The sequence below is a fragment of the Myripristis murdjan genome, chromosome 22 (assembly GCF_902150065.1).
Source record: "Myripristis murdjan chromosome 22, fMyrMur1.1, whole genome shotgun sequence".
NCBI lineage: Eukaryota > Metazoa > Chordata > Actinopteri > Holocentriformes > Holocentridae > Myripristis > Myripristis murdjan.
In genome coordinates this window covers 8624387-8642888 of record NC_044001.1, presented here as the reverse complement: position 1 = coordinate 8642888, position 18502 = coordinate 8624387, and the positions used below count along the sequence as shown (strand labels likewise).

The window sequence follows — 18502 nt, the reverse complement described above, 5'->3', positions numbered from 1 at the left end:
GCACGCCCACGACGCACTGGCTGCCCAGATGACAGACCCAGGAAGAGAGCGTCCCCACTTTGAACTGACAATGCATCGGGAAAATTTAGGTCACATGAAGGCATCTGCGTGTCGCCAACCTGCCGGTAAGCGTCGTTTTCACGGCTCGGATGACGCTACGGAAGAGACAGCTTCTGTTTTGTGTTTGTTTCTGAGCAGGTAACCGCTCCTTTCCTGCGTCGCTGTAGTTGTGCGTCTATTTGTCACCTGAGATGGTGAGTCCAGCGCAGGGCGCATCGCACTGTTGTGTCTGCTCTCTGTTGCACGCCTTAAAGGTGGGAGGTCCTTGTTCTGCAAATGTTCCATGACGTGAAGGTGGGGGGCTTGCAAGGGGTTCTCAAGTCCATGCATTTCCCATCAGCAGGCTATCCCCAGTCTGGGACCTGCATATGAAAACCGATCCCCTCAATAAATAAATAAATAAATACATAAATAAAAGTAATAAAGTAATGATGCTATTAATGTAAAGCAACCAGGCACACAAAGGACTGTGGGTGCAGTAGAGCTTCCACATTTTTACATAAATAAGGAACCCAAAGTGGGAATCACTAAAGTGTGAGAATGCATGTTATTCTTGTGAAAAAGAGAAGGAAGGATATGCAAATTATGACTTAAACCTGCATGGTGCAAAATCAAAATCTGAAGCCGCCTCATAGACAGACAACAGTAAAGGCTCTATTAATGTGAGAGACCCACATGATGTTAGGTTTCTGTTTTGTTTTTTTAATGCCTATATAATTGTTCCTCTGATTTGCACCACAAGCATGTGTTGATGTCAGTGTCACAGCAGGTCACGTAAAGGCCAGGCCTGTTGTTGTGTTTTGCTCTCATGTTAAAAGCATTGATCATCTGTGTGATCACATATTGATCTCACCGAGCCGCTGACATCACTGAAGCCCAACTCCTCCAGTCATTTTTTTTTTTTTTTTTTTTTTTTTTTTTTTTTTTTTTTTTGTGCAGCCCTCCATAATCTATGTAAGTAATTATGTAGTCAGGAACTAGGAAGCCATTACAGACATTGGCATTGTTGCTATGGAGACACACAATTATGTGAGATTACTTTCAGGTATTGCTGTGATAATAGCATAAGTGTGCCTTTTTGGGGAGGCGAAGTTCAGGAGGGGAACGGAGAAGAAAATGAATGCGTGGCTGAATTAATTAGAAAGTGAATGAATTAACGACATGACGAGAGGGAAGGGAAGGCTGGTTGGGGTTTTAGGGGTTGCTACAGTATTTACTGGCATGTGAATAACCTGTTTATTCAATCCGCAGTGCTCGGTATCCCTTGTGATTGATATCTCAGTCAGCCATATGACAGCCACTACAGCCAGCAGGGAGGAAAACCTCATTCCTTCCATTCATAAACATTCTCTCTCTCTCTCTCTCTCTCTCTCTCTCTCTCTCTCTCTCTCTGTCTCTCTGTCTCTCTCTCTCTCTCTCTCTCTCTCTCTCTCTTGCCCTGTCTCCCCTGTCCCCTCTCACTCCCCTCCCATCTGTTTTAGCACTAATATCATTAGAGGCTTGCTAGTAGTAGGGTGCATGTGTGGCATTCAATCACATGCAAATTTGTGGCAGATTTGAACCGGTCAGCAGAGCTGTGTGCGTTAGATAGTGGAAATGCCAAGCAGTGTGGAACATCCTGGGGGACAGACCATTATATTTATAGAGACGGGCGACTTGACCTTCACTGCACATTGAGTATCAGCCATTTTAGCGCTGCTCCTCTAGATACTGAATACAGCATAATGGATCTCAGCTGCAGTGCAGTTAGCTTCAACTTCATCTTTGGCTTGTTATAGGCTATATCTAATAATAGCTCTCTGCAATTCCATACTGTGGAAGGGCTGCGCTGATACACAGTCTCTGCATTCACAGCTTTCTGGCTCAGTTTGTGTTGCAATTTCCTAAAGGAAATGTACTGTGAAATTATAGTTTTGCTGCACAGGAGGTAAAGGCTCTCCATTTGAAGCGGATTTTGAACTTGGTTAGGGTGGACTATTAGCCGTTACATAAGTGTTGCAACCAGACCTTTGTTATGCTGTGGAGGCTTTACATTACAAATAAGCCTCTCGTTAACCATAGTGCGCACAGCTGGTGCAAACCCATATCCAAGGACTCCTATTCATAGAAGCACCCAGTTGTTCTCACCCAATGGCACATAGTGAAACTGAAGAGGATGGTCAAAGCGGGTCAGGTATTTATAGTTGTGTAAATTGTATTGTGTTGAAAGGCCAAAGTTTCACACAAATGACAGAGGTGGACACCGAGTGACCCCGTGTCACGGCAGGGAGATAGAGAAAAATTAACACCAACGTCTGGGTAAAAGGCTGGTGAATTTTAACCGTGGTGGGTATCATCCTTCATTTAAAAGATATAGAGCAAGTGGAAAACTATAATGCACAAAAACAAACAAACAAGCAAACACACACACACACATAAAAAAAAAATCTCTCACTGGTGCTATAAGTAATAAGCACTTCAAAGCAAGAAACGAGCGCCAAGTTTGAAACTCGTTGCAGCTTAGTGGCTGCCTTAGCGGGACTATTTTTGTGTCCATTTCTTGCTTTGAAGTGCTTGTTACTTATAGCACGGGTCTTAGCAAATAAACTTTTTGTTTTTGTTTTCCCAGCTGTGCCATTTCATGTATTCTATCCCATCTATTTTTTTTCCACTGGCTTTTGGAAACATAATTTACATAGCCATCATTTCTGTTCACAATCAACAAGTTGCTGGTTTATCTTGTATTTTACCAGACATTGACACATAAACAATCAGTGAATTTTAGAATCACACTGACGAGCTAGTTGCATGTTCTGACCATGTTTCCTCCAGATATTATCCATAGAAACTGATTAAACAGCCTGTTGATCAGGAGGTATTTTCATTATAGAAAACTCCATAAAAACATGCAACAATTTTGCTCATTGTTTAAAAAAAAACAAGTCTTCATGACTTAATAAGTAATTAATCTCAACCCTAAGCATAATACATTTGCATTTGCAAGAGAAGAATTAAAATTTTGTGAATAAATAACTTACTTTTGACTACAGAGTAAAACAATATTAATACAGTCAGTGGCTCGGTGCTTAAAATAGCATAATATTTCCTTTTTTTCTGTAAATTCATGCAATCAGGAAGTATTTACTGAAGATGCTGCAAAGTTGTTACATTAATGCAGAGGCTGTAATAAATCCATCTCATGCTGAACTCATACATCTCATTCACAGGACGAGGTTTTGCAGCTGCACATAATCTGCAGTATTGTCCTAATTTTGCCATGTTAATGACACCCTCATCTCGACACTCTCCATTCACAAAGCAAATCCTGTCGTGACGGGAAGAACTGGCTCTGAACAGCATGTGGGTGTCTCATAATTCACAGAGAACATGTCTAGTTTTTCAGCATCCTCGGGACCCCATGCTGTCTTTTCTTTTAATTCTGTCAGCATACACATTGAATATATTCACTCCGCACTAAATGTATATTCAGAGTTGTGCCATGTCATTAGTGTCTTTCAAAACCCTTGTCACTTTCAGCATTTCTCCCCTGCCCTGCATATAGTATTTTTCACAGTGTGTTATAGTGGGTATTTGAAAATGTATGGAAATGTGTACCTAAAGGACTTTGTCTCTTGTCCTGATTTGACCCAGGCCACACTGGTGAATTTGGCGGACATAGAAAAAAAAAAAAAAACAAATCTATAAATGAATTGTGGGTGTGTAGAACAGTGATGTTTAGCTCTTTGCTTCGTGATATCCGACACAACGCTTCAGTGTGTGTGCGTGTCTGTGTGTGCGTGCGTGTGTGTGTGTGTGTGTGGAGTGTGAGGCAGCTGCTGCTGTGCTTTGAAACACAGAGAGAGGAAAAGCGTCCTTAAACGTGGGCTGTTGTGTAATCCCTCCCAGGGCCCCTTTGCTATTTTTGTGCCTGGGTCCGCACGTCACGGTTGGGTATTTTCTCTGGTGACTAGCTCGCATCAATAGATCTTCTAATGTACACCCAGTCAGCCAGCAGCTTCATGACTGATGGGACTTTACCTTGCTAATTTATTTCATTATTGTTACCCAGACATGAGGAGAATGGAAAAACGGACTATGCAATATGAGGAATGTCACGTGTGACTGTCGATATGGGACAGGGGACTATTCAAATGTCAGGTTTGTATGTGGATTATATTTGATATCTGAATGTCAGCTGCTCTGTGAGCGGAGCCGTTTTCCCATCAGATTGTGTGCTTTATGTCATTCTGGGCACAATGCACACTGTTGATTCATTCTGCATGCTATGTGCTATGTGCTGTTACTGTACCACAGAGGCTTAGACCATCCAGGTTCTCTGTTGCCGGTCATTTACTCATGATATTTATGGATTTGTTGTCAGTGTAAGGCTTCATGCCGATTCCCTTTAATGGCCATCTTAGCTTCTAATGATGTAATGCAGTGGCATAACGATGCTCTCCATAGCCCTCATTTGTTTGCTCATTGTCCTCTTTCATGTGGAAAGCAGTAAAGGGTCTACTTCATGAATGTCTGCTGTCCAAATGAATCTAGCTGTAAAGTCATTTGTCCATCCATGCGAACATACAGTATCATATAATCACCCACCGTCTGCCCACAGTCATCCAGAAACACACCTACAGCCACCCACCTGCCTCCTGTTGTGGCACGTCATTGCTGCTGTGTCATATATTTTGTGCAGGTCAGTGCTTTTTTTTTTTTTTTTTTCTTTACCTGTAGCAAAAGAAAATTGCCATATAGGGTGTGCAGTTACAGTTTCTATAGAACAAGTCCAATCTGTTGAGTGGACTTGTCAGTGTGACTCAGGAGAGGCTGAATGTGTCGGCTCTGTTCCCTCTCTGTCTTGCTTAGTTCAAAGGTATGCATTGTTTCTGAGGGTCTTATCTCTCTGTCACTCTGCACCCATATTACCCTTCTCTCCTCTCGTGGCTCGGAGAGGATGGAAACTAAGCAATGAGGTCAGACCGACCTTGAAAGGGAGCTCCCTACCAGGCCTCCGAATTTTGTTACCCCCAGGCACCCCACTTAGTTTACCTCCGTAAACCTCCCATTTGAACATGGACCGCTCCGATCTGAGGTAGCCCCCCCTCCTCCTCCCCTTCCCCATCCCCATCCTTCAATGTGCCTTTCTCTGTATCCCCCTCAGGAAGAAGCCCTCAAATCCGTCTGACTGCGTAGCTATTGAGCCGCACGTAAAGAGCCAAGGAGGCGTTTGCCATTCGCAAGATGCGAATAGGGGATTATCGTGCTTACAGCTGCTTTTATGCATCTCTCGGCATCTTGAGAGTCACCTTGGATTCATATCCTCTGGTTTATGCCTGAGGAGTGTGTGGTGCTCTAACAAAGAAAGAGAGGGAGAGGGAGCGAGAGTCAGAGGATGTCCTAATTAAGGGGAACTCAGAGGGTTTGAACCAGATAATCTTACATAACCTCGTTAGGGAGGACGCAGCCTTTGATACTGAGAAGATGGAAATGACATGCCCTCAGAGACCCATCCCCATGGTATGCAACTAAAGTGTAGTGGCACACACCAGTTCACTTTAACCGGGGAGTGATGAGTATATTGTTTCTTTTATGAGTCCTGCATGGGTATGTACAGTATGCGGCCCTGTGTGGCTCACTGTAACACAGACAGGTTAAGAGGTTTTGATTCCCACTGGACTCACAGTATTAATATTTTCTGGCTAAAAGTGTGAGCCAAATGACGGACTATGTGTTGATAGAGGAATATTTGGTGCATTTTATGTAGGTATGCCATCAAAATGGACTGCTGGGAATGCTGGAGTGCAGGTAGTACAGTTTTATTGATAGTGACAGGCCCATGATTTGATATTTCATTAATACGGCTGTGTCTTGTCTAGTCTGTAAACAATGACGCCAATGTGTTCTGGCATGCATAGACACACATACTCTAGCTCAGTTGGCACTCAGACATTTTAAAGGGTCATTGGGTGAGTAGGATGTTTTGAAATTGTGCTGCGGCTGCTGCTTCTAGTTTTTAACACAGCTGGGTTTTTTATCGCACTGGTATTACACAATTAATCTTCTGCAGTGTTTAAAAAATGCAAAGTATTTTTCTTTGGTAGTCCATTTTCTGTTTTCAGTATACAAATCTCCATTGATGTTCAGAGGATTTTTTTCTCTCCCTAGCTCTCAGTATTGTCAGATGCAAAAAGATGAAAGTGAAATCGAGGATCCAAATGAAATGAAACGGAAAATGTGACTTTACTTATTCGTAGACGCGTTAGAAGTTTTATTTTTGGCCTCGCTTTTCAGAATGAACCTTCGGTAGTGGCGCTGAGTCCAGGATCCCGGAGAAAGGAATTTGGACTGCCAAGAGAGATATTTGCGCTTAAAAATGCAAATGTTCTAATAAAAGTGAAATATCGCTTTAAGGAAAAGGAGTTCATTTTGAGTCTCTCCAAAGCTCGTTGAAAGAGGATGATGCAGTGGAGATGGATTAGATTCCTATCAAATTCATGTCAGCTCTAGAGTGTTTGCCCCATGCACACACACAGACACACAGACACACACACACACACACACACACACAAAACAAACATGTTCACATGCACAGACATACACATGTGCATGCGCTTAAAGACACGCGTACACGCTCACAAGGCTCAAGTAAATGTAGGGCATCTGCCAGGGGTAAGATGAGGTACTGTAGGTATTTTAGAGGCTGGTAAAGAGACTGATTTTTCCATTCCTGCTGTGAATGGAGCTCATTATGAATTTTATACTCCAATTTTATTAGGAGGACTTTTGGGAAACAGCCTTGAATAGCCTTGAATAGCCCTCATTCTCAAGGAGCAGATTTACACTCATATTTAACTGTGAAATTGTTAATGGCTGACTTTTTTTCCTCATTTTTCTTCTTTATGGCCTTCTTATGTGTTTCAGCACTCCCAGTTTTGGTCACTGTTGTTCATCAAAGTATCCATAATTATTGTTATTTTTTTCTTTTGTTGATACTTAGTGACTATTGGTTTATTTCATGGACTGCCTAAGCTCATGATTATTACACAGATATCATGTGAGGATTAGATATTTTGAGTCGACTAATTCTCAGTTCTGTCTGTGATTTCTTCCAGATGACCCTTCCCTGCAATCAATTCACATGAATGATAATATTACTACAGTTACATAACAGATATTGTCCTTGAAAATCAATCCCAAAGAAGGTGACATTGGATTCATGGAGTCACTTGAAACTACTGCAGGGGTGAAAAGCTCCACAGAGGGTCAGGACAGAAATGTTGCACAGAAAAAATCCACATCAGAGCCGACGGCTGTGCAGACTAAGAGAAGTCCGTCAGTCGAACTGGAGGGCAAGGGGTGGCACCGGCAACTGCAAGAAGGTCAGAGCAGAAACACATGTGGTTTCAAAGAAATGTCTGACTCAGGGAAATCACAGCAATTAGAAGATCAGCACTCCCAAGCCCACGCCACAAGCCATCAAGACTATGAGTTGTCTTCATATCCACTACAGGGGGGGAAGCCGTTTCCCATTGGCAGACGGAAAGCTGTAGGTCACTTGGTTTGTGCACAGTCCCCAGGCAGCTGTGGACCCACATCTCACAGGAAGTCCCCCAGTTTACCCGAGGTCCTCCAACAGTGTTCCCATTCAGGGATGGATCAGCTATCAGAGACTGTGTGTAAGATGGAACAGAAACCGCAAAAGCCTGGGAAGTATGTTTGTGATTATTGTGGAAGGGCATGTGCCAAACCCAGTGTGCTTAAGAAACATATTCGCTCCCACACTGGGGAACGGCCCTATCCCTGCGTCCCCTGCGGATTCTCCTTCAAAACCAAGAGTAATTTATACAAACACAGAAAATCCCATGCTCACTCGGTCAAAGCTGGAACAGTGCCATTCTCAGAACTTGGTTCTTACAATGCCAATACAGACCAGGGGTCTTTTGAAGGGGAAGGAGAGCTATACTCTGATGCTGAGCAAAGCACAGACACAGACGAGGACACTCTCAATGACCCGCTGCTGCTGTTGGACTCTCCAGTTGAGGGATCAGATAACACTGCTGTAAAAGTACTAAATCTCATTGCTCAGAAAAAGGGAGTCACATCGATGTCAGCTCAGGATGGTTCACCCCAGCTCCAAGAAATCAATGCACCTCCTGCCATTGCTCAGGCTAGCCGTGCAATCCAATCTTGCACCATCAAACAGAGGCTTGCACTCCGGCTCTCCGAAAAAAGGAGCAGCGACTCTGACCAAAATCTGTCCCTCCCCAGTCAGTCCAGCAAGGGCAGCACTGACTCCGGGTACTTCTCGCGCTCCGAGAGCACCGAGCACCAGACCGGTCCCCCCAACACAAACGCAAAGTCCTATCAAGAAATTATGTTCGGGAAGTGCTACAGGCCAAGCCCTAAGCAATCGACGGCTTTTGCGACCGGCAGCACAGACTCGAGCGATTACACCGGGAAGCGCTCGGAGAAAGGCGTTTCCCGCGTGTTCACGCAGGAAAAAGACATTGTTGAATCGATTAAAATAAACACAAAGTCATTCACGAGGGAGGAGGTGAAAGAGCCGCAGTTAGACAGCGGCTCTGATGTGGGGCCCTTGATCAGGAGCAACTCGATGCCAACATCCTCGGCAGTCTGTCTCACCATGCCTCAATCCCTCAGAGGCAGCCACTCTTTTGATGAGAGGACAAGCACTGGGGGCATGAGGAGACTCAGGAGGCAGGCTGCTTTCGAACTCTCTGCGCACGACGGCCACACAGATACCGACAGCCACGGAAAGATGACTGAGAGTGGCATTTCACCCTCAGGTCTGGAAATGGAAAATTACCCCTCTGTGGCGTCTAATATGAGCCATCAGAGACACGCTATTGAACTGGCAACGCGGAAGCGCCGGAAAGAAAAGAGGGAAGAGGAGGATTTACAAGGCCAATATGAGGCTCATCATGAACAGTGCGATGAAATGTTTGACTCAGCCAAGGACTATGATTCAAAACAAGTTAGCCAAGGTGCCCTGGGCATTATAGCGTTAGGGAAGGGGCATTCTCCGAGTATGCAAACACAGATGGACAGGTGTGAGATGGAGATATCAGTGAGCCCTGAAATTTGTGGTAGGAAAACTTTAGGGAATGTAATTTCTGTCATCCAACACACAAACTCAATAAACAGGCCTCACTCCGAGCAGTCAGAGTCGTACAAGTATCACGGGCAGAGACAGGAAAATATTTCTTCATTTCAGTCTATGGAGTCAACAGAATCATATGAGATGGAGAGAAGTGATAGCAGGCTAGGCCAGTCGTTTCAAATGGGCCCCAAACTAGTGCGGCAGCCCAACATACAAGTCCCAGAAATTAGAGTCACAGTCGAGCCTGACAGTCCAGAAAAAGCTCCGGAGGTGCAGGTGAAGGAGCCCGAGAAGCACGTGGAGGAATTTCAGTGGCCGCAACGGAGCGAAACCTTAGCACAGTTCCCCCCGGAAAAGCTGCCTCCAAAGAAGAAAAGGCTACGTTTAGCTGACATTGAGCACTCCTCTGGCGAATCCAGTTTTGAGTCTGCCTGCACCAGTCTCTCCCGCAGTCCGAGCCAAGACAGCAACTTATCTTATAGCTCCACCTTCTCCTTTGACAGGGAGGAGAGCTTTAAGTCAGTCTCCCCAGCCAGGCAGGATGAATTTGGCAAACCACTAGAGCTCTTAGCTGTGCCGGGAAGCGGGCACTCCCTCTCTGTGCTCAACCAACGTCAACAACATGAAATGAGACGCTCCTCCTCGGAGCAGGCGCCTTGCAACTTGCGCAAGGAGTTCCCAGAGGTACGCAGCATATCATTTGACTATGGCAGTCTTTCTCCAACATCCAAAGTTAGACACGCGGACATCAGCACTGGCCACTCCGCTGTGAAGGAGAGAAGGAGGGGCAACTTGGTGCGGCAGGAGTCATTGAATATGGACACTGAATTAACACAAGTTACATCCCATATGTTTCCGCAGTACCTCAGCAACACCCTTCCATTCACAGCAAGTATGGTGCTGCCACATACTTTGCCAATATTTGCCACAGGAAACACAAGTCCTCAGTCACATCCCAGCTTGTTAGTTCCTGTTAGGATCCAGACTCATGTGCCATCCTATGGTAGCATTACATACACTACAGTATCACAGATTTTTGACAATCAGTATGATGGCGTTAGCTCCACTACGGCCACCTGTCAGAACCAGACGTCCTTTTTGTCCGGAAATCTCGATTCTCCTAACATATTAGGTTACACGAGAACACCTTCGACTCACACCCTCAGTGTTGAAGCCCTCGATTTGTCGTCAGCTAAACTCAAGACAGGCATCCCTCTGTCTCTGACCTCCAGGACTATCTCAACCACGAACGCGTCGAGCGGCGGCGCGAACAAACGGATGCTGTCCCCGGCCAGCAGCCTCGACCTGTTCATGGAGGTCAAACAGCAGAAACGTGTGAAAGAGGAAAAAATGTTTGGCCAGATTGTGGAGGAGTTGAGCGCCGTGGAGTTGGGGAAATGTAATTTGGCCGAAGAGAAAGGTCACAGGTCAGAGATGCAGGGTACATCCGCACCTCATGCTCAGGATGACTCACACAGAGGCAAATTTATCACACTTCAGCAAAAAGCGGCAGAGACCGGCGACCACGGTGTGGAATCAGCCATGGAAAGCAGCTCTCTGGAAACCAGCTCCCCGCCGTACCCCATGATATCAGTCAGCGAGGTGAAAGAAGTTGGCATGGAGAAAAGGGCGCAGACGGATATGGTGGCACAGCTGGTTACCGGTCAAGACATCCTGATCTCAGACACCGAGCATTCAAGACTGTTATCTCAGTTTCCAAGTCTTCGCACGACGACAGGTGTGAGCTGGTGTTACCTCAACTACACCAAGCCAAGCAGCGCTCACAGCAACACGCCTTTCACCTCCGTGTACGCCACCTGGTGTGTGAGTCCCCACAACCCAAACCCCCCTGATCTGAGCACCAGTGCCTCCCTGGCTCTCCTGCGGTCCAAACAGAGGGGAGACAAGGTTATATACACTGTGGCTGCCATGTGTCAGCCTGGCACGGGGAAACTGGTTTCCTCCCTAATCTTGTGGCGGCAGACAATGGAGCAGGTGAGAGAATGAATCCTCAGTTTGCTGCCTCACATTTTAAAAATGTCACTAGTAGTTATAGACTTTGGAGCTACAGCCTTATTCTGTGATTAATGGGCATGCGCTGATGGCATTTTTTAAATTGCTTTACAGTGGTTACCATGAGCCTCAGCATCATGAAACTCGCTCTGCTCATAAAGAAACATGCTAACCTTTAGTTCAGGCGGCACTAGGTGACAGCATGAGATAACTTTGAATTTAAAAGTTTGAATGACTGCATTACCCAGAAATTATGTAGCGTGACAGCAGAAAACTGTGCATAAAATATTTTGGCAGCAGGGTCAGCTTTCTTTGGACAGAGCCCTCGCTCATTGCTGTCTATGTGAAAGCTTGCTATTTTGCTTTTAAATTTCGATTCATCACATCATGTGCAAAGTAAAAATACATGACACCACAATTTTGTTGGATAAATAGGGTGAATTTGTGGGAGGATAGGTCATTCTCCTCTGTTGCGGCCCGAATTTATTTTAGAGGATGATAAAAGCGTGAAAATGTCGCCTGGTGCAGCTTCAAAGTGAAAACATGGAAATCAACAAGCCTGGAGACAAAAGGTGTTTCCATAACAGCAGCGTTTTGCATGTTTGCAGGGCTCGCTGCATAATGCTATGTATAACATACAGTCGTTGGGAGGCATCGTGTTACATTGTCGATACTGTGTGTGTGTGTGTGTGTGCTTAAACTGGATGTTAACAAAATGTTTGTTCATCTGATTCAGCTGCAGAGGAAACCGGAGCTCAAAGAGGTGGACATCACCTATGGAAAGAAGGTGAAAGACATCAGCTGCAGAGTGAAAACCGCCAAGGAGGAGTGGAAAGAGAGGGAGGCCTCCACAACCCAGACAGTGCCAACACGCATTAAGATCTTTGAGGGAGGGTCAGTCAAGTTATTAGTTATCATAATGCTTGTCATTTGCCCTGTCTGCAAGTGCAACATGATATTAGCAAATGATTTATGTGCAGGGCAATGCTATTTTTCCCTGTATATACTTTCAGGGTTATGTTAGTGTATTTTTTTTATTTTTTATTAGAGCTAAAAGATTGTGTCCATCTCTCAGGTACAAGTCCAACGAAGACTATGTGTATGTAAGAGGCCGAGGCCGGGGGAAATACATCTGTGAGGAGTGTGGCATCCGCTGCAAGAAGCCGAGCATGCTGAAAAAACACATTCGGACCCATACAGATGTGAGACCGTACATCTGCAGGGTCTGCAACTTTGCATTTAAAACTAAAGGTGGGCACTTCCCAGTCCTAATAAACGAAAATGACCAATGCTGATTCTGTGGAATAGAACAGGTGGGAAACTGTATAATGCACACCAACAAAAAAAAAAAAATGTTTGCTGTCACCAGTGCCTCAGTGTAAGTACCAGGCTCTTCAAAGCAAGAAGCAGACACAAAAATAGGCTCAGTAAGGCAGCTACTAAGTTGCAAGTCGTTTTAAGTTTGGCGCTCTTCCTCAGGCAGCGAAGACGGCGCCAAGAAAGAGCGCCAAGCTCGAAACGTGTTGCAACTCAGTAGCTACTACAGCAAGACTATTTTCGTGTCCGTTTCTTGCTTTAAAGTGCTTATTACTTCCAGCACTGGTGATAGCAAATAACATTTTGTTTATGTTTCCCACCTGTTCTATTCCACGAACTCTAACCCAGTGGGAACCCATATTATTTTCCACTGTCTTTTTTGTGCAGATTTTTGGTTATAATGATGATTCCGTGAGTGATTATTTAGTAATGACTTTCTTTATCTATCAACAGGAAATCTGACTAAGCATATGAAGTCAAAGGCTCATATGAAGAAATGTCTTGAACTGGGTGTGTCAGTCACAATGGATGACACAGAGATACAGGAACATGGTAAGATACTGACCTACATTCAGAGTGAGATTCATTAATATTTGTTTATAGTTTATTTGATAGGGACTGATAAAGTGCATATAGACAAACAGAAAACAGCCATCCAGTGTAAGTATCATCATGTTTGTTGCAGATACTTGTATGTAATACCTGACCCTAGAAGGTCTTTTTCTAATAATAAGAATAGAAGGTAAATTCTGCTCTTTGTTATTCTCATCAATAAAGTAGATGACATCCAGCAAGAGTCCAAGACCGGGGTGGCAGGCACAACCAAACACCAGTTCTCTGACGCTGAGGACTCTGATGGCATGGACGAAGATGTTGACGAAATCGATGAAGAGGACGACGACGACGAGGAGTACGAGGGCGACTCGACTCCGAAGCTGCGTTCGAGGAGCACGAGTCCTCAGCCGTGCGGAGTTACTTCTCTGTCGGTGACGGCCACGGCTGCCATCCACGGCTGCTCCCTCACCTCTCTGCCCGGCGTCGAAGGCCGCCACCAGGCCTCCGGCAGGCGGACGGGCTCGGACAACAGAGCCGCCCTCTCCACGGAGCAGAGAGAGAAATCGGTGGACGAAGACTCCCTGACGATGCTGTCTCCAGACCAGGGCTGCTTCCTGTTTGACCCGTACTCTTCCTGTCTGCTCTCTCCTGGGTGGGAGTCTCCGATCAGGGAGCCCTCTCCTTCACGGCTGCGTTACCCCTCCCCGAGGAGAGAACTCTCCCCGCGAGGTCGCTCCTCTCCGAGATGGGATACCTCGCCGCTGAGGCCCAGCTCCCCCAACTTCACACCCATTCAGCACCTCTCACCCATCTCCATCGAAAGACCCCTGTCTCCTGGGACAGAGCTGGTTGGAAAGCGAGAGTCGTCGGTCAGAGGCAGGCAGCGGGTTGTGCTGAGGGCCGTCTCTCCACGCAGGGGCTCACACCAGCACAGAGGCACCGGCGATAAAACCAGACACCAGGCGAAGGTCGAGCTGGCTCAACAACAAGGAGCCTTCGAAATGGAACTGGTATGTAACTTCTCCCTCTTTCATTTCATTTCTTGTCTGTCTACCTTTTTTCTTTACTCTTTTTTTCCCAAATGATTTCCTTATTTAACCCCTTGAAACCCGCAACACTGTCAGATTTCTTGTGTGTCCAGCTGCCTTTCATAAGTATTTAGCCCTTTGAAACCTGAGCCAATTGGTCTGATATCTTTTTCCCAAAACATGGGAAAAAGGCAATGAGGAACTTAGCAAGAAATGGCCCCAAAACCTGCAAAAATATTAATAAAAATTTATAAAAGGTTACAGATAAAGTTAATCAAAGGTTATATGAAAATGACCTGGAAATTACCTTAAAAAAAACTAAAAAGGATGAAAGAAAACAGATAGAGAGAAAATTATAAGAAAATTATCAGTAGGCGAAAATGTCTACAAATTATTCCATTATATATAATTTTCTTGTTACATTTTATGAATGACTTGCTAATTCTGGGGCCATTTATTGTTAAATTGGTCATTGCTTTTTTTCCATGTTTTTGAAAGAAATGAAATGGATGTGCTCAGGTTTCAAAGGAAAATGCAAATCCAGTGAATAGGATGCAGGATATTGTCAGTTTTTTACATTCAACACACACATGAGAGACATTAAAGGAGATATTAAAGGTGCACTACACACAAATGAGGGTTGATTAAGGCAAGGACAGTCAGGCTAGGCAGGTATTTCAGGCAGATGACGCGAGCCCTGTAGACTGAACCATCAAATTTGGTACTTACTCTCTGTAAGTTTTTTATCCTTTACATCCTTTACATTTCATTAACACTTTAATTATCCAGTCCTACAAAATAAAGTACTGAAACAGGTCCAGCGATTGCAACATAATACATTTCAGTCACTGGGTTTAAAAGTCATTTTATACTGCAGTGAAAACAGCATTTCTCTGTGTAAACTGACAATATTTGACATATATTTGGGGTTGTGTCCAAGAATCTCAACTTGGCGTCAAGTCTACACACGGTCGTGCACTCTGATTGGATTATAATAGCGGGATATCACTCAACATGCACATCAACACCGAGGTATAAAACCTTCAAAGTAAGAGCCGCTAGGTTGTTTACATTTGTGCTTTACATTCCTTTCATGTTATGTTTGACCGTACAATGCGCCCAAGTAACGGTAATGTTACCCCCCAAATCTTCCTAAAAAACACTGGGGAGGCCTCCTTACATTGCATTTTTTTCCTAACTGTAATATATTTTCATTTGAGGAATTAGTTTGGCAATGCTGAAACTGTCCTGAGTCCTGCCAATATGTTGTTCCAGGATCAAAGGAGCAGCTTGGCTTCCAGTCTGCCTAGTGCTGCCAGTTCTCATCACCAGAACATCCTCAGCCACCTCCCACTTCACTCCCAGCAGCAGGCCCAGAGTCTGCTCCCCATGGTTCCTATCGGAGGCATCCAGATGTTACGCTCCCTGCCCTCCTCCAGCACTGATGTCACCCCCTCCTCGGCGCTGAGCCCCCAAAGCAGCGAGAGCCAGCGGTGCAGCAGCAGGGAGGGATCTGTCCACGGATCTGAGACGGGAGGAGAGGACTTCAGAGGCCAAACGCAGGACCAGCTGTCCTCCCATCAGGCGGCTCAGGGCTCTCAGGAGAAAAGTCTCGACCCCGGCGTTAGGGACAGCAGACAGGAGGAGAATGTCCAGACCTGCATGAAAGCCATCGCCTCGCTGAAGATTACCACAGAGGACCCTCATTAGACCCCTCCCTGTCTTTCTCTGAAGAGATCCAGGGACGGACGTCTCCCAGAGTGCAGCCTTCACCTGCAACCTTGTCATCCTCAGCCCTTCAGGCACATAACCTCATCCATATCCCATTAAAGGCACTCTAATAACACTCCCTCTGATCTCGCACGTAACCCGGACAGCTCATTTTAAATCCGAGTGGAGCTCAAACCTTCACGGTGAAGAGGCAAAACTCGCCCTGTCCGATGTGCTCTTCTAATTCAGAGACTTTTTGAAATGATTGGATGAGCAGCAGGATGACTGCAGGGTGCAGAGCAATGAATCATTATTGGGTGCAGGTGCAATATGGAAAGATATTATGCTAATATGCCTTTGTTTGAGATAGTAGTTTGCGTACAATTGCACATAAATTATATTTATGAATTCTGTACAAATGTCCCTAACATATACTCCTTCTTAGATGCATACAAACAGTGTATTTTACGTGTACTTTGAAAATAGACTGTTGTTTAATGTAATCATATCGAGGTGTGATGCAGTAGTGCAGTAAATGAAGACTATTTATAAGGGGAAAAGTATGTGTAAAAACAGTCTGACCAAATTTTAAGTAGACGCTTCTTGTGCAGTTTGGTGCTTCTGATCAAGCGGCAAGGGTCTGTGCCTTTATTTTGCTTTTTATCGTTGTGTTTCTCAAAAGCTCGTTGAACAAGGCGAAATGTCGAGGTACTTTTTCTTCAGGCGCGGAGTGACGTCGGCGGGGAGTTTGCTCGGAGAATAGCTTTTGATTTGTTCATTCGGTTTTTGCTGGTAGACGCAGCTTTATTTATGTAAAACAATCTTAAAATATTTCTTATGTTGCATTTTTCTTAATGTTGTGGTTTTTATCTTGATAAAAATGCATGGGATTTGCTATTGCACAAAAATAGAGGAAGTTAATATGTAATTATGTATACTGTAAGATGTATTTATATATTAGAACGTAAGCACTTATTGATACTGGTAAATATTTGACTACTATTTATATGGTATATCTGTACTTATGCAGCAGTGATGCAGTTATGCAGTGAGCCACGCCGGCATTGCTTTTGATCTCATGTCTTTGCTTTATTAAACAGACAGCTTTTTTCTCTTATACAGACGACCATAAGCATTTTATGAGTTTTGACGATGCACTTTCATCCTTTCATCTTTGATAACAAGCTGACTAGGTCAGTCGCGGAGGAGTAAAACATATTATGTTCTATTGTGAGTTGAAACATTCCAGTTGTTTTCAAGTTTCGAGTTTCTCATGGTGTGAAACATGTTGCACACAAATTCAAGGGGCTATGATGATCAGTCAATAGTACGTTTTCCTGCATTTCAAGTGTAACTGGATAAATCGTTATCACTTTACTGTAAGTAATACTAGAGTATTGATGTTAACAAGAGTGAGTTGGTCGACTATTAACTGTGCTTCAGCTCAAAATGTAATTAATTATTCACCAATTGCATTATTTCTTCTTCTCTGTATATATACGTGTATTTTTATGATTTAAACTATTTTTGCAGTGTTGAATTCTGAAAACTTTTTATGTGGATTGTTTATATCTCTGTAAGAGGTAAAATGTCTGCAATTGACATAATGGAGTAATGGAGGTTTTATGAAGGAGAAAATGGCACAGTGTTGATCGCTAACACCGTGTTTCTCATCTTTAAGAAAAAAAAAAACAAAAACAAAACAACTACAACGACAAAAAAAAAGAAAGAAAAAAACAAAAAAAAAACAAAACGTGTATTCACATCTTCAAGTGGTTATGTTACCAGTTTGAGAATGGATTTCAAAATCAGAAAACACTTTGTTCACTCATGTTTACATATATATATATATAAAAGAAATTTACAGGTGCACTGCTTTAATTTTGTGTTTCCTTTACTAAGGATGTATGTAGCTATGATTTCATGGTTATGTAATTTTATTTGTTGTGATAATGGTGCAGAATGCTCATAAAATGTGAAGGGAAAGTGAAGCCTTTTATTTGCTTTTGCATATGTATCCAGATTGTGTTTGTGTTTTGTTTTTATTGTGTATCCATATTTACTGAACTGCATTGTGCCTCTCATGTCTATGAAATTCCCTGTAAACACACAGAGGACAAATCATTTACCTCTCAGCTAAGATTTTGAGGAAAAGAAAGAAAAAAAAAAAAAAAAAAAAACCTCAGTAGCCAATCCCTTGTTTAGCTATTTGCATCAAAACTGGATAGTCAGGATGGAGTGCCTCTTTTATGCTATGGGGAATTTATTGTTTGGTGCTCTACTTTTTAAGATTAAATTCAAAATTGTTTTAAAAGAATATACTTCTAACCCAAGGATGTGTGTTGCAGCTTATTTCATGCTTTATCCCTCTTCCCATGCCTTTCAACTCCACTCTTGCAGCTACTCAAAAACGGCTTACATACCTTTCCCCTCCTTCCATAATTCACAATTGTTGCAATTAGAGCACACAAGGAAGGGTTTTCAGATGAGATCATTCACATTTTATCTTGGAAAGTCTCCAGAGTGAAAAATTCAAGAGACTCATAGCAGTGACATCCTCTGGTGAAAAATTATTACTGCAGTCATAACATGGAACAAGAAAATAAATGAATGCTTCCAAAAATAGTCATCACCTTGTGGATACTATTCAACCATTTCAGGTCCTCTTTGTCTGCACCAAATTCAGCGTAACTGCATATTTTCTACTGTGTGCTGG

The 18502-nt window shown here is 43.8% G+C and overlaps 1 protein-coding gene across 3 annotated transcripts; it reads left to right on the top strand.

Annotated features, from left to right (window-relative positions):
- The first annotated feature begins 30 nt into the window (after positions 1-30).
- Positions 31-18119, top strand: hivep2b (HIVEP zinc finger 2b). 3 transcript variants are annotated; one of them, XM_030044298.1, is made up of 7 exons: positions 31-125; positions 7155-11158; positions 11913-12070; positions 12252-12427; positions 12947-13045; positions 13274-14058; positions 15352-18119. In XM_030044298.1, the coding sequence occupies exons 2-7, from the start codon at positions 7259-7261 to the stop codon at positions 15784-15786; spliced, it is 5553 nt and encodes a 1850-aa protein (XP_029900158.1). In that variant the 5' UTR covers positions 31-125; positions 7155-7258; the 3' UTR covers positions 15787-18119. The 3 variants fall into 3 exon arrangements, with proteins under 3 accessions (XP_029900158.1, XP_029900155.1, XP_029900156.1); XM_030044295.1 differs by having other exon boundaries at positions 13271-14058; positions 15352-15786; XM_030044296.1 differs by lacking the exon at positions 31-125 and having other exon boundaries at positions 7259-11158; positions 13271-14058.
- The last annotated feature ends 383 nt before the right edge of the window (positions 18120-18502 follow it).